The sequence below is a fragment of the Phyllostomus discolor genome, chromosome 2 (genome assembly GCF_004126475.2).
Source record: "Phyllostomus discolor isolate MPI-MPIP mPhyDis1 chromosome 2, mPhyDis1.pri.v3, whole genome shotgun sequence".
NCBI lineage: Eukaryota > Metazoa > Chordata > Mammalia > Chiroptera > Phyllostomidae > Phyllostomus > Phyllostomus discolor.
In genome coordinates, this window is record NC_040904.2 from 201,237,165 (window position 1) to 201,259,723 (window position 22,559).

General features: G+C 40.2%; 1 protein-coding gene across 2 annotated transcripts in view; it reads left to right on the forward strand.

Annotated features, from left to right (window-relative positions):
• UTP20 (UTP20 small subunit processome component) overlaps nucleotides 1–22,559 on the forward strand; it is an 88,499-nt gene that overhangs the window by 58,753 nt on the left and 7,187 nt on the right. Inside the window, exons 36-54 of one of the 2 annotated variants that reach the window (XM_036019468.1) lie at nucleotides 384–539; nucleotides 872–1,012; nucleotides 1,455–1,592; nucleotides 4,528–4,667; nucleotides 4,917–4,999; nucleotides 7,642–7,958; nucleotides 9,348–9,487; nucleotides 9,717–9,873; nucleotides 12,976–13,074; nucleotides 14,271–14,438; nucleotides 15,649–15,815; nucleotides 16,354–16,495; nucleotides 17,329–17,445; nucleotides 18,918–19,088; nucleotides 19,324–19,455; nucleotides 19,909–20,019; nucleotides 21,013–21,092; nucleotides 21,503–21,572; nucleotides 21,706–21,888. In XM_036019468.1, the coding sequence (XP_035875361.1) occupies nucleotides 384–539; nucleotides 872–1,012; nucleotides 1,455–1,592; nucleotides 4,528–4,667; nucleotides 4,917–4,999; nucleotides 7,642–7,958; nucleotides 9,348–9,487; nucleotides 9,717–9,873; nucleotides 12,976–13,074; nucleotides 14,271–14,438; nucleotides 15,649–15,815; nucleotides 16,354–16,495; nucleotides 17,329–17,445; nucleotides 18,918–19,088; nucleotides 19,324–19,455; nucleotides 19,909–20,019; nucleotides 21,013–21,092; nucleotides 21,503–21,572; nucleotides 21,706–21,888 (2,712 nt within the window). The remainder of the gene's footprint in view (nucleotides 1–383; nucleotides 540–871; nucleotides 1,013–1,454; nucleotides 1,593–4,527; nucleotides 4,668–4,916; nucleotides 5,000–7,641; nucleotides 7,959–9,347; nucleotides 9,488–9,716; nucleotides 9,874–12,975; nucleotides 13,075–14,270; nucleotides 14,439–15,648; nucleotides 15,816–16,353; nucleotides 16,496–17,328; nucleotides 17,446–18,917; nucleotides 19,089–19,323; nucleotides 19,456–19,908; nucleotides 20,020–21,012; nucleotides 21,093–21,502; nucleotides 21,573–21,705; nucleotides 21,889–22,559) is intronic. The other variant, XM_036019470.1, reaches the window with a different exon arrangement.

The following is a 22,559-nucleotide window of genomic DNA, read 5'->3' on the forward strand; positions in this document are numbered from 1 at the left end:
AGGAACTCAAGCGCAACTAACCAGAATTATAACCAGCCACCTCTGTCATTTTCAGTGATCATCTAATACTGAATATTGAAAACAGTTTACTGAACCTTTTACTGTTTGCCTTGAGAAGTCAAATTAATTAAAAAGTCTATGTCATAGTATTTTCTGAAACTGGGCGACACATCTCAGCAAGCATGGCACTTCAAAGTCATTTTACTATGTCCCTCACAACCCTACCTTTGATTCTTCCTTAGGGGTGAAGTCCTCATGGGGCATTGCTTAGTAGGAATTTTTATACGGTGCAGTGGCAGAATTTCTTGAACTTGTTCATTATGAGAATATTCCTTATTATATTTAGTTACATGGAATAATTTGGGTGTTTTTCTCATTTCCAGTTAGGAGACATGTCATTAAGTGATAATGCCAGCATGTGCTTAATGAGTATCATCAAAAAGCTAGCTGCCCTGAACGTCACGGAGAAAGATTACAGAGAAATCATTCATCGTTCGCTCCTGGAGAAACTGAGGAGAGGGTTGAAGAGCCCGACAGAGGTATCGGGCTTTGCAGTTGTTACTTTATTTTTATGTACTTCTTACTGTCTGTGGTTTTTTGTTATGCCTTTGTTTTTCCCTGCTTTTTCTGTTTAGAAAAGCAGTCAGTCTTGGTATATTTCATTAAAATAGCCAATTATGTAAAAATATTTACCACATATTTGGGAGTGGGAATGGAAAGAGCAATCAGTTTATGATTTGATGTAGTTTGTTTATACCGTTGGGAATGTTTTACTTTGTAAAAAAATTTAATGGCTGAGTTTCTTTGTATTATCCAGGAAGCAAATTCTTTTTAAAATAAGGTTTTTTTTTTCTCAATTTGGTATTTGCAGAGTGTTCAACAGGATTATACCACACTGCTTTCTTGTTTAATTCAAACCTTTCCAAATCAGCCAGAATTTAAAGACTTGGTGCAGCTCACTGACTGCCATGACCCGGAAATGGACTTCTTTGAGAATATGAAGCACATTCAGGTAGAAGACACTGCTGCTTTTTAACCCCCTGCCTATAAAATAAGCATTGCAAACTGTTCTGTCTCATTTAAAAAGATATATTTTAACTTGTCAAAAAGTTGTGAGCATCTCATTCCTTGGTCTTCATGATATCAGCCAACTTTGCATAGGAGACGATCATTTCCTGGAGTCTGATTTCCTTGGTGGTATCACAACCTGCGATAATAGTGTTACCTTTCTCTGCCATTTCTAAAAGAAGTTTAAATGTTTGGCGATCCATTGTTAAGCAAGCGCTAAGGATTATGTCTCCGGAATCAAGTCAAGGCACAGGTGTTTGCTCATGTAACACATAGACTGTATTTCACCCCTTAATCTTTCCGTGCAGAAGGAACACGATACTGAAATGGAGCCGGTTGTAGGTGAGATTACTCAGTAACTGATTCATATTTTATCTAACTCATAGATCCACAGAAGAGCAAGAGCCCTGAAGAAACTGGCAAAACAACTAATGGAAGGCAAAATCATGCTGTCCTCTAAATCCCTCCAGAATTACATCATGCCTTATGCCATGACTCCAGTTTTTGATGAGAAAATGCTCAAGGTAGGGCATTAGATCCAGAAACCGGTAACCTTCTTCCTGTGTTTTGCCACGCTTTCCAAAGTGCAGGTGGCGGAATGGAATCTGAATATCGTGGCATCTAAACTGATGATGTCACCTCAGCTAGAGGCTTGGCACAGTTCTGAAGCCCTGTGGATGGTGCATGGCACATAGTCAGTGCTCTATAAGTGGTGGTTATATTTTTATTTTTGCTATTATTAGGTCACAGAAGGCCAACCACAGAATATTTCCCCTGTTAGAAGTGATCACATTACTAAGGCAGCATAACTTTTTAATTTTGTATCATAAAGCTTAAACTCCAGTGATTAGTAGAGTAGTTGTCTTCCCAAATGGCTCACAAGAGATGAAATAAAACATTAGCTACCTTTTCTGTAGCACTGCACCAGTTACAGGCACTATGGTAGGTGCTTGACTACGTAATATTACTTCTTCCTCACCACAGCTCAACCCTGTTTGGTCCAGACTGTTATCGCTGTTTCATCAGAGAGTAAAATGAGAGCGAGGTTATGTAACCTTCTCTGAGACATGCAGTTTCAGACCCAGTGTTTGAACCTAGGACTACCTTCACCATTATGCTGCATAGTGCATAGAAGAGAATAGTGCTTGGCAAACAGTAAGGACTTGATAAATATTTATTGGTTGAATAGATTAAGGAAAGATAGTACCCAGAAATTCAAATCTAATTGAGGTAATATCAGGACTTGTGGCTTAAATTTATACTTTTATTAATCATGTGGTCTTGTACAAGGATATATTTGCTCTGTTGTTTCAGGGTATTAAAAAATGTTTTAAAAATTACCTAAGTAAATAAAAGAATATTCCCTTAAATTCCAGTTAAAAGAACCAGTAAGCACAACCACTCGGGGTGTGATGGCAATAAAATAGGGAAGAGGGGTAGGTGGGAAAAGAAATTATATTTAGGTTTGGCCAGCTTTAGTATCATACATATTTTAGTAGTCTTTTATTTTTAACCTGTTTGTGACTTTACATTTAAAGTTGTTTTCTAGTAAGATAGCTTTTTTATCCAGTCTGACAATCTCTGCCTTTTCATTGGTTTTAGACCATCTGCATTCAACATGGTGATTAAAATGATCAGGTTTAAGTCGGTGGTCTTGTTGGTTATTTTTCCCTTGTTCCAATTTATTTTCCTTTTCTTCTACTTTGTATCGAATCAGTTGGTTATTCTTTAAAGATTTGGTTTCCGCCCTGCCTGTTTATTAGTTATCATTGTATAGGTTTCACGCCTACATTAGATTTAAACCACTCACACAATAAATGCATTGTTACTTTTGCTTTAAACAATTGTCTTTCAGAGAGGTCTTTTAAAATAAGGAAAAGATCTTTATTATTTGCTTACATATCTAGATCCAGATAGTAATCCTGTATTGTTTTACTTCTGAGAGGAAGACTTCCTTTAATTTTTTCGTGGTACAGTTCTGCTGGTGACGAATTCTTTCAGTGTTTGTCTTTTCTCACCTTTGCTTTTGGGAGCTAATGTTTCAGGGTTTTCCCTGCTAGTACTATGAAGATAATGCTCTGCTGTCTTCTGGGTTATATAATTTTCCATAAGAAGTCATTCTTATCTTTGTTTTTCTGAGTGTAATGTAGTTTTTGCTTTTCCTGGCTGCCTTTAAATTTTTTCTCCTTATCACTCATTTTAAGCCATTTGATTACAATGTATCTTATTGTAGTTTCCTTCATGTTTCTTGTGCTTGATGTTAATTTAGCTTCTTAGATTTATGGATTTGTACTGTTCATAAAACTTTGAATGTTTGGATCATTGTTTTTTTCAAAGATATTTTTGGGTTCTCTTCTTTCCTTGGGAGACCCCGTGTATATTAGGCCACTCCAAGTTGTCCATAACTCGTTTAAGCTCTTTTCTTAAACATTTTGTTAAGGTTTTCATTTTGTTTTATTTTCTATTGCTGCGTCTTCAAGTACACTAATCTTTTCTTCCACGCTACCTTATGTGCTTTTAATTCCATCTGCATATTATCCCTCACAAATTGTTTTTTCCATTTCCAGAAGTTCAGTTTGGGCCTTTTTTATACCTTACATGTTTCTCCTCAGTATGCTCATGTTTTTCTCTCCATTCTTGATCATATGGAATAAAAGTATGTCAATTGTCTTACTGCCTTCACCTTGTAAGTCTGTCTATCACCCCAGTCATCCCTGGGTCTGTTTCTATTGGTTGGTATTTTTCTTCTCGTTAGAGATGATTTTTCTGCCACTTTCTGCACCCGTGCAGCTTTCCTGTCTGTGTAGCTCTCTCCTCTCTGGTACGTAGGCCTGTGGACTCTGACAGCTATTTCCCTAGCTCTGCCTCCTTCACATGGGACGGGGCCTTCCTGGGTTTCCCTTCCTGGCTGTGACCTGGCCATTCTCTGCACACAGTGACTGGGTGATTGCAAGGTGCTCTTCATGTGTTACCCTTCCTGCCAGGGACACTGTCCCGCACTGTGTAACATCTAAAGTCTGAAAACCGTTGTTTCGTATGTTTTTGTTTGCTTTTCTAGTTTAAGGTGTAAGAGCAAATCCTGTTACTGTTCTCCATCCTGGCAGGAAAGCGAGGTCTTCAAGGAGTGTGCTTTTGAATGTTGAGCAGTGCAGAATATAGTTAACTTGGGCATTTGTCAAGTTTTCCACATTGAATTAACTTCATTCATAGTCTGTGGGCTTGAACCTATCGGGGAGGCCTGAGTAAGTTCAAAATGTGTTAATATCTTTTAATGAAAGGACAGTGGCATTTCTTTAATGGACAGCATTTTTTCTCAAAGGTGGAAATAGAGTATAGTTTGAGCATTCTTTTCTATAATTGCAAATCACCTTTTGTCTAAGCTTTTTAATGTACAAAGTTACCTCTGTATTTTATTTGCAAATGCCTTCTTTATGCTGATGCTCTTGGTTCGTTTTGCAGCATGAAAATATAACCATTGCCGCCACAGAGATCATTGGAGCTGTGTGCAGACATCTCCCGTGGTCAGCGTATTTATATTACTTGAAACACTTCATTCATGTCTTACAGACAGGGCAGGTCAATCAAAAGTTGGGTGTCAGGTATGGTCAAGCTTCTTATTTTTATTATATTTTTAAAATGTAAATGTTTTATTATTTTCTCAAATAGTCTCCCTGTAATCTAATTTTACATTTTATCATTGAGGTGATGGTAATGTTTGTTAAAGTCAAAAATACCATAAACCGGTAAAAATAATTTTGATGTTTTTATATCTTTGAATTACCTCTCCTTTTAATCATCAAACGATATTATTAAACAACCAAGTATTTCTGTGTACCTTTTCTTAACAGCTTGCTAGTGATAGTGTTAGACGCATTCCACTTTGACCACAAAACTCTTGAAGAACAAATGAGAAAAATTCAGAATGGAGAAAGTAAGTTTTTAAAACTTCCTTAAACTAGATTTTCATTTTGTGTTTGGATAATTTATGATAATGAAGTAAAGATGGCAAAATTCAACTTATTCCTCTTTTTTCGCTCTTGTAGCAATGACCAGTGAATGAGTCAGGTAGAAGTTAAAATGAATATTTTGAGTATACCTGTAAAAACTTATTTAACAATAGAGAAGGCCAGTCTAAACTATATAGGTGAAAAAATCTGAGCTATAGATTATTTACATAGAAATCCATAGTATTGCATTCATGTTTAAAAAGATTATTTAGCAATGAATGCAAAGAAAGTATAAGAAAAGAATTAAAAATTAGCGTAAGAATTAATGAAATATGAAATAGATACAATAAAAAAGGATCCTCAAACTAAAAATAAGTATTTGACAGGATTATAAATGGACCAGTCACTGTAAATGGAAGGCATAATAATATCAGGAACTTTAAAAGGTCACAATCAAATGAAAAGGTAAAATATATTATGATCTTTGTATTTGCGAAGTTGAGTACTTGACTGAAATGTACAAAATCTTAAGAAAAATAAAATTTAAAAACTGACTTCAGAAGAAATAGAAAATCCGGATGGACCTATAACCACTAAAGGAATGAAATCGGTTGTTAAAAACTTTCTCCTGATGAAAATGCTAGCTTCAGACTGTTCTATAGGCAACTTCTGCAAACGTTCAAGAAATGAGTAATTTCAGCCTTAACACCAGCTCTTTCAGGTGATTGAAAGAGGGCACACCCCACTAACTCAGGAAGTTGTAATAACTGGTTAATGGCATTTAACACATTAGCATACAAAAATATTGGTCATCTAAATAGACACAAGGGAAACTTTTGATTAAATTCAGCATCTACCTGGCTGGCATAGCTCACTGGAGTGAGTGCGGGCTGTGGACCAAAAGGTTGCCGGTTCAATTCCTAGTCAGGGCACCTGCCTGAGTTGCAGGCCAGGTCCCCAGTGGGGGCCACGTGAGAGACAGCCACACATTGATATTTCTCTCTCTCCCTTCCCCTCTCTAAAAAATAAGTAAATAAAATCTTTAAAAATAAATAAAAAATAAATTCAATATCTACGTGTTATAAAAGCACTTATCAAGCAAGGAATAAATAACATGTATTTAACCTATTAAAAGATGCCTTTTAAAAACCTAATGCAACATCATAGTAGTAAAGGTTTAAAAGTCTTTGCTTTAAAGCCAGAGTGAGGCAAGGACCTGCCACTGCTGCTTACGTCGAATATCAAACTAGCAGTTCTAGCCAGCACAGAAAAGTAAGGAAAAGAATGGATACTCAGGCAGGCCAAAGTATGTATCCTGATTGTTTGGGGTAAAAAGGTTGAAATATTCGGGCCCTCAGTTTGCATTTCTCCAACATTCTAACTCAAAATTTTCTAATTCTTTGATTCACGGCAAAATCATTCTAGAACCACAGTAATGAACGGAGAAGGTGGTTTGGTGTGTAGGAACCATTCGTGCTTTAAACAGTGCACTAAAGCCCTTTCACAGTTTACCTTTAGCCAGTTGAATCTGCATTTTGCAATTTTGCATAAATAGAAACTTAAAAATTTAAAATAATTAATTTGCTTAACTGTTTCTTTTCTTCTTAGATATTCTGAAGTTTAAAGCACTTTTTTGAGCTCCTACTGTGAGCTGGGATTTTATAGACACTGTGTCATTTGTTCTCATGAGAACCTTAGTTACTGGTTACCCAGTATGTTTGATAGGAGAAATTAAGGTTCAGAAATGCAAAGTAACTTTCCCAAAGCTACACAACCAGTAGGCAAAACAGACTGATAGCTTCCATTTTTGGAAAGTCAGTGAAGTGTCAGAACCATACAGAGTCCGGCACCTTTTTTATTACAAAATCATAGACATGTAATTCTGTGACATAACAATGTCACACTCAAGCATACCATATGACATTTTAGGTGAAATGTTTAAATTAATACTATAAATTACTACATCCATATCATTACCCTACCAGCCACACTCAAGCAGGTGTTACTTCTGCCAGACCCTGTATTCTAGACGCATTGTACACTTTATCACATTTAATCCTAACAATAGCCTTGCAGGGTAGATGCCGTCTCCATTTTACTGGCGAAGACTCCAGAGCCCCGGGGGTTAAGTTAACTACTGACTGTGGTCACAGGGCTGGTTAGCAGAGCCCTGGCTGGACGCCACCCACGATACTGTGCTGCGGGACTTTCTTTAATAAACAGAACCCCATACATAGTACAGAGCATTTCTGCATGAGAACTAGTGGCTGCCATCATGATTTTCGTGCTTGTGAATGTAGGTTTTTACTGTTAGAAACCACCAACCACAGTACTTTGGAAGCTTTCTTTTGCTTAAGACCCTCCTTCCCTACTAACCTTCCAGTGTGTGCCCAGAGTTCACTCTCTTTTATGATTATTGGTATACTTGTCTCCCTTCTTCATTAGACTCTAAACTCTGAGGAAGCAAAACAAAATAAAAATACAAAAAAAAAACCCCGTAACCCCCTCAGTGACTGTGGTTTCCTCAGCACTTAGCTTGCTGTAGTTGGTGACTAGATATTTTTTGTTGGATGTTGGTAGAAAAGACTGCTCAGCCCAAGTGTGTTGTTTCCTTATTTGACTTAAGGTGACTTTTGTCGTTTACTAAACATAGACACAACAGAAGTGATTGGGTTACCAGAGCCTGAAGCCATGGAATTAGAGCTTTCGGGTGAGGAGGAGATGGAAACTCCATGTGAGAGTGTGTCAGGCCACATCGAAGGACCAGGACACCCTGAGCCAGTCGGTTGTGAAGGAACGCCAGCGAAGGAAACCGAGTGTACCACCGAGTCCTCCTCCTGCCTTCCGCAGAATAAGGAAGAACTGGAGAGAACGATTAAAAATATCCAAGGAGCCATAACAGGGGATATCCTGCCCAGGCTACACAAGTGCCTGGCATCTACGGTAATCACTGTGTCTGGGGCCACAGCAGCAGGTCTGTGTGAACTGGGGTGTTTGTGGGGCCCTGTCAGCCTTAGGCTCCGAACTGTTGATTGACTTCAGCTTTTGGATTTTCTTTAATCTCAACATTTCATGATTCACCTCCTTTCCCGTCATGTCATCTTCAGGTTCATCTGCTGCAACTGGGCAGTAGTGTACCTTCTTCATTATCATTTTCATATGGTAGACATATGCTTTTTCATCTCTGAAGTAGGTGGTGAGATGACTCCCATTTCTAAAGCAGGTTATTAAAATTAGAGCCTCTTTCCCTTTTTTACTTCTTGGCCACTTCTCTCCTGTCCAAAATTATCTCCCCCCTGGCTAACAGGGCGCTTTTAGCAGTGGGTCCTCGTGAAGCCAGAGCCCTTCCTACTAAGTATAAAACATGGGTTAACTGTGGCCCTGGCCTTGAACCTGGCCTGCAGCCTGTTTTTGTGCATGGAATTTTATTGGAACACACTTACGCTTATTTATTTAGATATAGTCTAGTTCTGCTTTTGCATTACTACGGCAAAGTTGAATCGTTCCAACAGGAGGCCAACCAAAAATATTTACTGTCTGACTCTCTAAGAAAAACGTTTGCCAGCCCCTGGTGTAAAATATTGACTTGGCCATTTTATATTTTAGTAAGTAATCTTATTTGAAACACTGTATTTCTTATGTACCAGCAATGCCACTCAAATATTTGAAAGTCCCAACTGATAAAAATATTGTATGAGTTCTATATATTTCACAGCAGTTGTACCCACATTAGTAAAAACTTGGCTTTATTATTTTTTTGGTTGTTCCTCTGTAAAAACACTTGTATTCTTACTATTTATACAATTCTTAGAGGCTTTTTCTTAAATTCCATAATTTAGGGTTTTTTTTTTAACTTTATTTTTAATGTTGGCACTATTACAGATGTCCCCATTTTCTCCCCCTTTGCCCACCTCCACCCAGTCCCTGCTCCCCCTTCCCTCTGGCCATCACCACACTGTTGTCTGTGTCTGTGGGTTATACATACATGTTTTCTAGCTGATCCCTTCCCCTTCTTTCATCCAGTCCCCTCCCTCCCTCTCCCCGCTGACAGCGTCAGTCTGTTCCATGTATCCGTGCCTGTTTCTGTTTTGTTCATCAGTTTATTGTGTTCGTTAGATTCCACATAGAAGTGACATCATATGGTATTTGTCTTTCTCTGACTGGTTTACTTCACTTAGCATCATAATCTGCAGGTCTGTTTTTTAAGGCACTAACTTAAAAACGAACATGAGCTATATCAAAAAAGCTTATCTTGCAAATGAAAGGTTGCGGTGTTGGTAGGTCCCTGATCCACTTATTTCAATTTTACTTTAACCTAATTTCTTCTCACAGACTAAAAGGGAAGAAGAACACAAGCTCATAAAATCCAAGGTTGTGAATGACGAGGAGGTGGTTCGAGTTCCTTTAGCTTTTGCCATGGTTAAACTGATGCATTCCCTTCCACGAGAAGTTATGGAAACTAATCTGCCAAGGTGTGTTGTGTTACAGTTGGAAAAGTTTCGTGAACTCAAACATTGGTTCTTTCTTCCTGACTTCTGAATCTCTTTTATCAGGAAGAAGAGAAGCACTGTCATAATTTGCTGTGGTTTATAATCCTGATTGGGAGTGTGGGGTTTTGGGCAATTAAGAAAGAAAAGGGTCTTAATACTTTATGTGCTTACTTGTTTTTATTTGTCACTTTTTAATTTTCTCATTTTCTAGTGTTTTGCTGAAAGTGTGTGCCCTTCTCAAGAATAGAGCACAAGAAGTCAGAGACATTGCACGCAGCACTCTTTCGAAAATAATAGAAGATTTGGGTGTGCACTACCTACAATATATTTTAAAAGAATTACAGACTACCCTTGTCCGCGGATATCAGGTAAACTGCATCACGTGCCTCAGTTTCCAGTTGGATTGGAGTTTACGTGTGTGCAGTTGGAACACTAAGTCACGGTGCCTTGGGCCAGTCTTCGGTGTGGCTGATCTGCCGAGGTAGCAATCAAGAAGAGTCAGAGGTTTCTAATCAGGATTTTAAAAAGCCCCTATATTTGATTTTTGCAAAAACTATAGGTCTAGGTTACATAACCTGTCATTTTCTCTTAAGTCACCATATCAAGTTCTGCATTCTCTGAGTTTTTCCAAAGATTCTTGCTGAATGCTTATTGACTGTATTGACACAAAGGTGAACAGTAAAGAACATACGCTCTGTTTAAGAGTTGAAAAATATGACATAAGTCATAAAAATATCATCTCCAGGGGGGAATACAAAGCTCTCTGAGTAGTTACATGACTTGCTAGCTCCTCATCTCTCCCAGTGTGGGCGCTGGGCAAGCGCCATCAGCAGCTACAGGAAGTCCGTTAGAAATGCAGGATTCAGGGCCCTATAGCCAGCCAACCTTACAGAAGCTGCATTTTAATAAGATGAGCTCAAGTCAGAGAAACTGCAGCTCGTTCTTTTCAAGTCCAGCCAAGATTCCTGGTAGTTCTCCCTCCCATGTCCTCATTTGCTCATAGGTAAGGTCCCTGTTCTACACTTCATAAGTCTAACACACTAAAAATATCAGTGTTCATTTTGACCATCTCTCTTTGTATGGTTTTTTAGTGGGTGCTCTAGGGATTACCATATACACTTACCTTTAATGATCTACTGAGAGTCACTATTTTACCACTTCAAGTAGAATGTAAATACCGTATAGATCCCTTCACTCTTCTCTTTTTGTATTACATTGCCGTATATCGAAAACGTTATCAGGTAGTGTGAGAGTTTTGCTTTTAGTCATCAAACATATTTTAAGGAATTCAAGAAGAGTGGTCTGTTTCTTTGTCCCGATATTTATCATTTCTACTGCTCTTTCTTCATTTCTGAATTTCCAAGCTTTTTAAAATATATATATATTTTATTGATTATGCAGTTAGACTTGTTCCAATTTTCCTTCTTTACATTCTCCTGCCCAGTAACCTTCTTCCCTCCAGCAATCCACCTACCTTAGTTCATATCCATGGGCCATGCATAAAGGTTTTTTGACTTCTCCATTTTCTATACTATTCTTAACCTCCCTATTTTGTACCTACCAGTTATGCTTCTTAATCCCTGTACCTTTTCCTCTGATTCTCCCTCTTCCCCCTCCCAGCTGATAACCCTCCAAATGATCTCCATATCTATGATTCTGTTCGTGTCCCGGTTGTTTGCTTACTTTGTTTTTTCAGATTCAGTTGTTGATAGTTGTGCATTTGTTGTCATTTTACTGTTCATAGTTTTGATATTCTTTTTCTTAAATAATTCCCTTTAACATTTTGTGTAATAATGGCTTGGTGATGATGAACTCCTTTAGTTTTACCTTGTCTAGGAAGCACTTTATCTGCCCTTCCATTCTAAATGATAGCTTTGCTGGTTGGAATACTCTAGATTGTAGGTCCTTGCTTTTCATCGTTTTGAATACTTATTGCCAGTCCCTTCTTGCCTGCAAACTTTCTTTCTTAAATCAGCTGACAGTCTTACGAGAACTCCTTTGTAGGTAACTCTCTGCTTTTCTCTTGCTGCTTTTAAGATTCTCTGTCTTTTTTTCTTCTTGCTGTTTTGGTTGAATGCTTATTTCTTCCTTGTTCCAAATTGTTGGTTCGAATCCTGGTTTTCTCCCCTTCACTGTTGGTTCCCTGTAGATTTTTCTTTATTTCACTTAGTGTGACCTTCATTTCTTCCTTTATGTTTTTGTTGTACTGAATGAGTTCTGTGAGCATCCTTATCACCAGTGTTTTGAACTCTGCATCTGATGGGTCAGGCATTACGCATACAAAGATAAATAAAGTACAACTCTGCCTTAGAGGATTTATTCAAAATTTAATGGAGCACCAGTGGTATTTAAATGAGTAGCTCTTAACCACCTGTTTTTCAGGTCCATCCTGTTATTTATTAAAATAACTAAAGTAGAGAGGTAGTAAGGGGTAAATGGGTCAACAGTGCAACATACAGATGGTGTATTATAAAACTGAACACTTGAAACACATGATTTCATTAGCCAATGTCATCCAAAAAATCTGAATAAAAAATAATAACATAGAGGACAGCTGGTTTGGATCTTAATGTTAAGCATGCAAACACTGCCGAAATTGTACTCTTTGGGTGCCATTCCTCATCCTCCCAAAAGGATTTTTTAAAATCCCATAAAGCCCTCAACAAAAATTTTACATATGTAAAATTACTGCAAGTTCACAAGTAGATGTATATGAAATTATGCCTCTGGAATCCAGTCTATGTCCTTACAACCACGTGTGTGTCCTTGGCCTGTGGTCATTGTCTGATGTTTACCTGGATAGTCCCGCAGCTCGAGAAGCAGTATCAAGAATCAGAAAGCTTGAGAGGCCGCTCAGCAGGGTGATGCAGAGCTGGGGCTCCGGTGTCGGCTCATCTGCTTTCAAATCCTGCCTCTACTGCTTCCTACCCATGTAACCTTGGGCAAGTTACTTGACCTCTGTGCTTCTGCTTTCTCTCCTAAAAATGCTCATAACATAGCACCTACATCATTCATAGAATGGGTGAGCATTAAATGATTCAGTACATGTGAGGTATTAATACACGCCTAGCCTATGGCAAGCTCTTAGGAATGTTAGTTGTGGTTACTCTTGGAGGCAAAAATGTATTTGTGTCCTTCATAACACTATGTATGTACCAGCTTTGATTGCATTGGCAAGCACCTTAGTTGTGGGTTGGTTTATAAAGTTCGAGGCTCTTGTGCTTTTATAAATCCTGGGACTGATTTAGTTGCCGTCATCCTAAGCATGGTTATGTGTTTCTGAGCATCTTCGTACAAAGTGACCACTGGGTTGAAAGATTTTAGATGGAGTGTGTTATTTGTCAGAGCTTCTGCCTGCAATAATGACAGATACATACTCTGAGCGTTCCCCTGGCAGTAGATTTTAGCTCTTATTTTTTTCTAGTGTGGTGTTCTTAACCATTCATACTTTTTTAATGCATTCATTTTAGGTCCACGTGCTAACTTTCACTGTTTACATGTTGCTGCATGGCCTCACAGGCAAGCTACAAGTTGGAGATTTGGACTCTTCTTTAGATATAATGATTGAGGTAAGATTTAGAGAAAGGAATTCTAATTTTCATTAAGTGGGCAAAAGACACCAAAAAATCAGTTCACAAAATAAGCAAGAGTAATAGCCTGTGAAAGTGAATATAATGTACCGTCTCATGTCTCAGGTGAGCAGGTTCAAAAAGCTAGACTCCAGTGAAGTGAGCTGGGAGGTCATGAGTTGGTATGACCTTTCTGGGAAGAAACTGGCAGTATGTATCAAGAGCTTTGGAAATGGACAACAGTTTCAACCACTTCCAAAAATCTGTTTTAAAACAGTAATCAGAGATGTGGTCTGTGGCTTTATAAAAAGTGTGTTTACCAGAGCTTTATTTTATTTTTAAAGACTTTATTTATTTTTAGAGAGAGGGGAAGGGAGGGAGAAACAGAGGGAGAGAAACATCAGTGTGTGGTTGCCTCTTGTGTGCCCCCTACTGGGGACATGGCCTGCAACCCACCCATATGCTTTAGACTGGGAATTGAACCAGCAACAGCAACCCTTTGGTTCACAGGCTGGCACTTAATTCACTGAGCTACACCAGTCATGGCCAGAGCTTTACTTATAATAGTGAAAAATTAATAACAACTTTAAAATCAAATAATTTGATAAGTTGGAGGAGGGTAAGGTTAGGAAGAAACTAAATTTGCCACACATTTCATTTATTTAAAACTGCAGACACTAATGTTTTGAATTAAATGCATTAATTTTGATGACTAGGTTTGGAAATGTCATGAGAATTCTTAAAAAGAAATTAAGCTATTTGGTAATATCTAAGATTCCGTATATATTATACAGTTCTATGTATAAATCTCTGTAGTACAGTAGGCCCTTGAATGATGTCATTTTATTACAACATTGATGAGATGTTTATATCAGTTAGCCTATGGTAAAACTGGTTTTGTTACACGTCACTTCACTTACAGTTGCAGAATCTATTGATGACATTGAAAATTTACCATGTTCTTTTGTTTCCCACTGATATAAACCTGTAGATGTTTCTGTATTTGTTTTTTAGTAACTGGTCCCTAAACTACATGGACAAAAGTGAAATCTAATAGAAATTCCTACCATCTAATTTCAGTCCAGTCCTACTTGCTTTCCTTGATTTGGACTTGCCATTGATCTTTTGAAAGACTGCTTATGTTGGTGTATCTTGCTGAATGTGCATAACTGCCATTTGGCTCTTTTGTCTTCAAGATTTTTAATCACGAGCTTTTTGGTGCCATTGCCGAAGAGAAGGAAGTAAAGCAGATCCTCTCCAAAGTCATGGAGGCACGAAGAAGCAAGAGTTATGATTCGTATGAAATCCTGGGCAAGTTCGTAGGAAAAGATCAGGTTACAAAACTTATCCTTCCACTAAAAGAGGTGAGGACTTGGGTGCGGTACAGGGGATCTCGAAAAGAGCCTCGCAGGGCAAACCTTGACACTGCACTTGACTGTGATTTCCCTGGTGTAAGGACACCAGTGCCTGGTGGCCACTAGCTGGCAGCCCTGAGTTGAGCATTCTAATCCAAGAATCAGAGTCCCTGATGTGAACCGTGAGATGCAGAAGGAGAGAGCAAGTGAGTAGTACAGCTGGTCCAGTCAGCAGCTAAGAATGTAGCCTTTGGAGGCAGACTGCTGCTCCCAGACTGCCACGAGGAGGAAAGCTGTCATTTGTGGAACGTGTATTATGTTCTAAACATCGTGCTTTGTTACCTGTTCTGATCTACACAGCCACCCTCTGAGATCAGTGGCACTTCCAACTTAGAGACAGAGAAATTCAGGCTCATGAAGGGAATAAGGAACATGGTTGAGGAGGAAAGTCAAGATTTAGTTTCAGACCTTTCTGATCTGAAGCTAATGTTTTTCTGCTCTTTCTGCCTTATTGGGCAGGGGCTGTAATTCATCTCCCTTCATAGAGTTCTCTGTGCCTGCTGCATGGGTGGACATTGAATAAACACTAATTAATTCTCTTTATCACCATTTTAAGTACTAAAACTAGAGCAAAAAGCACTGTCTAATGGCATGAATTAACTCTAATTCCAAATGTTTTGGTGCTAGATTCACTCCATACTTGTTCCTAGAATGTATCTAGCCTGATCTAAGAACGTTAGATATGTTTTGAGAATAAAGGAAAGTGACCAGAGCACGGGTATTTTCCATGCGTGTTATCAAATCCCTCCAATGCAAAGAAGGTTATTACTACCAGGTCCTACACAAAGGAATAGCTTTTAATGCGCTTGGAGGGTCAGCATCTTGCAAGTGTCACATCCTGTCTCCAGCTGTGCACCCTTGGGCCTCACCAGCGAAGAGCAGAGAGAAGTGCAGGGAACTCAGAGGCACTCATGCCGCTGGTTGGGGTTTTCTCTGGGGTTGGGGTTATAGGTAAATTTGATTTTGTGTGTTATATCTATTTGAAATTTTATTAAGGACGTTCTTTTTATTTAGAAAAATATATACTAAAAATTATATATGTGTGTATATATATATATATATATATAAATATATATATATATATTTTTTTAACTACCGTTACAACAAATCCAAATACAATTCTGTGTTACCTCAGAATGGCATTTGTGTTTGCCTTTAGATCTTACAAAATACCACCAGTTTAAAACTGGCCCGGAAAGTTCATGAGACCTTACGCCGAATCATTGCAGGATTGATTGTAAATCGGGAGATGACGGCAGAATCCATTCTGTTGCTCAGTTATGGTTTGGTCAGTGAAAATCTCCCCCTGCTAACAGAGAAAGAAAAGTAAGTTTAAAAAGAAAAAAAAAAACTATCATTTAGGTGTTTGCTTCTGTTAAGCCATTCAGTTTTTATTTACTTTAATAATTTGTTTAGAAAAAAATTAATATTTTTCTGATGAATGAGGTTGCTATGACAGTCACTTTTTTGGGGGGGGCATATTTCTCTGATACCATCTCTGTTTTGGATATTTATTGACTCGAAGTTAGGATAGAGTTTAAATATATACCTTGTGTTCTGATCCAATAGAGATTTAGACCTTAAAAGATTTAAAAATACTATATTGGGAAGCTTCCTTTAGATTTTTTGTGTTCTAAAAGAGACTCTTGGCACTTGGGTTCAGAAATCAAAGGCAAGGAGTGCCCTTGCTGTTCATCTGAAGTCGGGGCTGCCCTCTGTTTCTCGTGCTCAAGGGAGAGAAAAACCCAGCAAGCAGCGCTGTGTTTAGTGCTCAGCTCTTGCCCCCAGAGAGGGCCGCAGTAGCTTATGTGAATGCAACTCACGGTGTTCTTTCCTTTATTTTTTATTTCACTGTGATCGACAGAAATCCAGCAGCCCCGGCCCCAGACCTACGCCTGCCTCCCCAGAGCTGTCTTCTGCTCCCCCCAACTCCAGTTCGAGGCGGGCAGAAAGCTGTTGTGAGCAGGAAGACCAACATGCACATATTTATTGAGTCTGGGCTTCGGGTAAGCGCCTTAAAGTGAGGCTCACCGCCCACAGTGCGTCTGTGCCTTTTACTGCTCTGCTGAATTTCTGTTGCTTATTTCCACTGTAAATGCCTTACCGTAAATAAATTACGGAACTTTTTTTAAATGGTACATCGGTCCATTTACTATTTATCTTTTCTAGTACTGACTTTGATGATATAACTCCCTGAAATTAATGATTCTGACTTCATATTTATTATGGTTTCATTGTTGCTTTGCCCATGAGTTTGCACCCCTAAACTACTTTGAATGTTTTCAAAAGACAGTGAGCTTTTAAAAACCCTTCATTGGCTTCCGTTTTTCCTAGGAGAGAGCTAGCCCTTCACTTGGGCTGCAAGGGCCTCGCCTCTTATTACACCATTTCAACATGTGTCCCAGCCACACGTGACTTTCCTTCGGTTCTTAAAGTCTCCACGCCATTCCTGCCCAGGACCTCATCTCCCAGGCCTCCCTCTGCCCAGATGCCCCACAGAACCCTGCATTTACAGTGAATCATTTCCTCGAGTCCGTGTCCCAGGCTAAGATCCATCCGTGCAGGGACCTTGCCCACTTGGTCATTGCTGCATCCCACATGCTGAGCCCGTGCCTGGGATCAAAGTAGATGCCGAGTAACCACTCGGTGAATGAACTTATAACCTCAGCTGCAGTGTGAGCTCCCATCTCCTTTGCAGTTTTTCTGTTTTTTCAAAATGTTTATATATCAAATAGAAGCATCTTGACATTTCAGGTTGTCTCTTAAAATCATCTCACCTCTGCCCAACCCATTTGGTCTTATGAGTACCTGCTGTGAGATATCTTTTGAAATGTTTTAGCTCCTGCATCTGAGTTTGAAGACTTCCAAGATCAAGTCTTCGAGCGAGCACGTTCTGGAGATGTTGGATCCCTTTGTGTCTCTCCTCATAGACTGCCTGGGCTCCATGGATGTGAAGGTGAGCCCCTGCTCCTTTGCCTGAGCTGGGCTGTGCAGAACACCTAGGACTTAACTTCCAGGCTCCTGTGTCACACAGTAGATGGGTTTTTAAAGGGATTTATGACATCATGAACCTCCTCTGTTCCCTGCATTAAATTGCTCCCCAGTTTAGTAACCATATGTTTTAATAGCCCTTAACCGTTTGGAAAGCCCTTCTGGGTACATTAATTGCTTTATTGGATCCTCACAGCAACTTCATGAGGGTGAGTGGAGGTGTCCCCATGTCAATGATCATCATCGCCGTCACTGCCACTACTCACTGCCATGAACCCTCAGAACAGCCCAAGGGGCATACAGTAGTACTGCTTCTGCTTTACAGATGAGAAGACTAGGCCTTAGACTAAGTGACTTGCCCCAGATCATAGATACGGGACACGGGTGTCAAACTCATTTCCACCGGGGGCCACATCAGCCTCAAGGTTGCCTTCAAAGGGCCAAATGTAATGTTAGGACTGTGTAAATGTAACTGCTCCTTAACTAGGGGCAAGGAGCTTGGCACTGCCGCCAGGTAGAAACAAGGTGGAGGGCCGGATTCGGTCCAAGGGCCTTGTTTGCCACCTGTGATAGAGGATGTGAGCCTCAGTTTCAGACACCAAAGCCCCCACCTCCCACATCCTCAGCTTGTCTATTTTGTGAAGGTTCCAAGGGATTGAGTGACATCTCTGTAGTCAAGTAGGTAAAAGTTGTAGAGCTGGGATTTATGTGCCGGTCTTTTAACCCTGGAGCTTTTTCCTCTGTGTCTCCATCTAACCCAGCGCAGTAGGGCCATCACGGCAGCCAGAGCGGTAGGAGCCCGTAAGGTGCCGCGGAACTAGGTGAACAAGCCGATGTAGGCGATCTCTGAGGTTCGGCATGGTGGTTCAGGGATTCTAGTGTAAATCAGTTAGTCCCACCCTACTTTTTTAATGCTTTTAGCACAGGAGTTAACTGTTTTAAATTACAGTTCGTTGTTTCCCATGCTTAATTTCTGGGCCGGCTACCTGCTCCATAAATAGACAATGGCATCCTTTTTGTCTTTGTATTTATAATACTCATTAGTGTCTTGTATACATAATACAAACTTAATAAGAATGATTAAATAAATTGAAGTACCATTTTAGAAAATAGAAAAGTCATTTATAATGTATTTTTCAAAAAAGTTGTTAAAAATGGACCAACCTATGCTATTATTTACCCATGTAGGTTGAGAATACGGGCAGGGAGCTTGCGATGCATCCTCACTTGCCTTGGCGAGGCAGTCAGCTCTTCCACGGCAAGGAGTGGGACAGTGCCTGTCTTCTTACGCCCTGGGCACTGTTCGTCCAGAGTGTGCTGGGCAGAGCGTTGTTGCATCCCTTCACGTCGATTGCCTGTGGAGTGCACAGCCTCGGGTGCTGGGCTGTTGAGTGTGGTCACCGTAAGTTGATTGGTTTTGTTGGTTTTGCTTTTCAGGTGATCACAGGTGCATTGCAGTGCCTGATCTGGGTCTTGAGGTTCCCTCTGCCTTCCATAGAAACCAAAGCAGAACAGCTGACAAAACACCTGTTCCTGTTGCTGAAGGACTATGCAAAACTCGGGGCTGCCAAAGGCCAGAACTTCCACCTGGTGGTAAATTGTTTCAAGGTGAGGCAGTTTCACTTCCGCTTAGGAAAAGCCAGACCCAGAATCAACATCAAAGTCAGTTTTCTGCATTGTCCTTTGTCATTTTGGTCAGAATTTTTTCCAGATTAACTTGCTAAGGTCAGAGGGTTGGTTTTCTATGTGAAAAAGCATTGCTACTGTATTAAGTCCTCACGATTTCACTGGATCCTGATTTGCGGGGCGTCCTGGCCGTTAACCTCCCTGTTGTAACTTGCAGTGTGTGACCATCCTTGTGAAGAAAGTGAAGACTTACCAGGTAACCGAAAAGCAGCTCCAGGTTCTGCTAGCATATGCCGAGGAGGATATTTACGACACGTCAAGACAGGCCACTGCGTTTGGTCTCCTCAAGGTGCGGTGTCTTCAGAATGTCAGATTTTACAGTTCATGAGCCTCGCGTCGGGTGTTTAAAATAACATGCAACATGGTGTTTTGACTCGCTGTAGACTTTCAAAATTGAGCAATTTATAAAGATGACAATTTTGGTGGTTAGTAAAATGTTTGAATGTGAGCTTTATATTAGTGCTTTCAAGGAATTCTGTACAAATACAGCTATGTATTTGTATTTGTCATACTAGACATTGTTTTTCTTTTATTTAATTATGGTGAAATATACATAACATAAAATCGCGTGTTATAATGATTTTTAAGTGTACGTTCTTTTTGTTTTGGAGGTACTTGCATTATGTTTGAAAACTGCCTGTGACTACTTTAACTTCCTTTAACTACTTTGACTACTTTAATCAGGTCAGCTTATGCCCACTGCAATGGACATGAAGAGTATATCTTTTCCTTTGTAATTTAGGCTATTTTATCAAGGAAGTTGCTGGTTCCAGAAATTGATGACGTCATGCGGAAAGTGTCCAAGTTAGCGATTTCTGCACAAAGCGAACCCGTCCGAGTCCAGTGCAGACAGGTGTGTGGAGAGCTCACTCCCACAGCAAGGGCTGGCCCTGCCTCCTCTGCATGGGTGTTAGGTAGATGTCGATGTGGACTGAGTTCTGAAGGCGACTTGCTATTGTGTTGATGTGTTATTCTGTGACTTGGGATCCCATGTACACTCCAAGTGTGAGAAGGGGTCTCAGCCTCGACTTAGGTTTTCTGTTAACAAGGAGCAGTTTGAGTGTAGCCCCCTGTACGAGGCGTGTTCAGATAGACGAAGAAGCGCCTTTTCCTTCTGCGGCATGACAGCCTGCGGGCAAGATCTCTGTGCAGCCGTGCGGCCGGTGACGACTACACACACCCTTGCCTGTCACGGCTGCCGGAAGAGTAGATGGCGAAATTCTCCCCAACAGTCACAAAACAAAATTCCTCAAACAGTTACTTAATTTCAGACATTGTTAGTGCCGGGGGAGAGAAGTATTATCAGATTTGATCACAGGACACACCATTATTGATAGGTCTCAAACCAAACCAAACCTATGATAAGGGTAACATGCCATCTATTGTAAGACTCATCCCCGTTTCAGATGTTAAAATGTGAAAAACTGCGCTTCTCAAAATTAATAAAATACGGAAGAGCATATAGTAAGAGCATACGACCACACCACCCTAGTCTGGGAGTCGGGCGAGGCTTGTCTCCTGAGCATTGGCGTGGAAGCAAGAGTGGAGGCAAGAACAGGGCTTCACCTTCCCAGTAAAGGGGGGTGGCGCATGCCGGTGCCCTTAGCAAGCCCTTAGCTAGCATGCCAGGGGTGGGCCAGGGCCTGACTCCATCAGGCCTGTGGGCAGGGCCTTTACAGGTGAAGGGGGAGGAGAGAGGAAGGGGCGCAGCGGTGAACTTCGCTGAACCAATCACTATTCTGAGAGGCCTTCTTCACCCACCCATGTGTCCCAGAAAGCAGCTGAGGAAACAGGAGTCCTGGAGAGATAGGATCCCAGTAACCTTTTGTGTGGCTTCTGTTCCCAGGTTTTTCTGAAATACATTCTTGACTATCCCCTGGGTGATAAATTGAGACCAAACTTGGAATTCATGCTCGCTCAGCTGAAGTAAGTTTAAGCCATAAACTGCACAGAGGCAGTGGGGTAGTTTCTTCTCTCCTTTCAATGTGGCGGCTGTTTTGAAAAGAACAAACCTAAACGTAATGGCACGTTCTCTGATGTGGATCATTGACTTAGCCAGCAAACATTGTGTGTGGCTTCACGTAGCGATTCTGTACATTGCTTTTCACTTCAGTCCAACTGTTGCTTTCATTAGAGTCCACTTAGGAGATCGAACAAAATTATGTTTAACACTGCACAGTAGCATGATGTATACAAGCATTAAAATTGGGAAAATGGAATGTTTTCCACTTTTTAAGAAATAGGCTGGCACCTTAAGACAGTGTTACAAATTCTTAAAAATAATTATTGGTAAAATTAAAAGGCACTAACAAATCCTTCTGATGTTCTTGCCCTAGTTATGAACACGAGACTGGGAGAGAGTCCACCTTGGAAATGATTGCTTATCTCTTTGACACGTTCCCTCAGGTACCGTGCGTCACCCAGACACACTGCTGCTAGCTGGGTTTCCCATGAGCCCTTGGGAGCCCGAGGTCCTCTTTTTGGGGGGCATCTGTAAGCTTCCACCTGGGTGTGCTCATAAGTGCCTGTTTTCCTTCAGGGGCTGCTCCACGAGAACTGCGGGATGTTCTTTATCCCCCTGTGTCTGATGATGGTGAACGACGACTCCGCCATGTGTAAAAAGATGGCGTCCATGACCATCAAATCCTTACTCAGTAAAATCAACCTTGAGAAGAAAGATTGGCTTTTCGAAATGGTCACCAAGTGGTTTGGAGCAAAGAAGGTGAGGGTTGCTTTTAGTCACGTTTCAATGAAAAGTCTTAGCTTTTGGTGTTTGTACTTTAAGAATGCATATACATCGTCGAATTAATTTTTCCCAGATAGCTTTATTATTTGCATTTGATTGTGTTAATAATAAAATTTCATAGTAAGATTTCAGAAAATGTGAGACGTTGTAGAGGTAACAACATGAGAGTGTCCTGTAGTCCCGCCACGTGGGGAATGTCCAGCCATTACACCACTGCATGAATGTCTCGTCATTTACCAGCCCCCGCTGCTGAGTGTTTGTTTCCAGTTTGGCTTTTTTGTTTATTTGGTTGATGGAGTGTAACTTTTGTCAGTGATTGTGTCCACTTGTTGACTCTGCCACTGTCACCACTAGCCCATCTTTTGTGGGACATTAACAACACAGCATGTCTTAATACTGGTTTACATATCATTAAAGGTAGAAGTTGGCGGGGGGGCGGCGGATAGGGGATGATATGAAACTTTTTTCCTTTTTTTTTTAATTTACAATGAGAAAAGTAGATAATGATGAATAGCACTTTTTTGAAATGCCCTTGGGTATGAAGATTCCTCCATATTCTTGTCAGCCACAATGATCAGTTTTCCATTGATTTCTGGTCTTGTGAAGGACGGCTGAGAACAGCGTCATGCCCATCTTCCCTTGTAGCA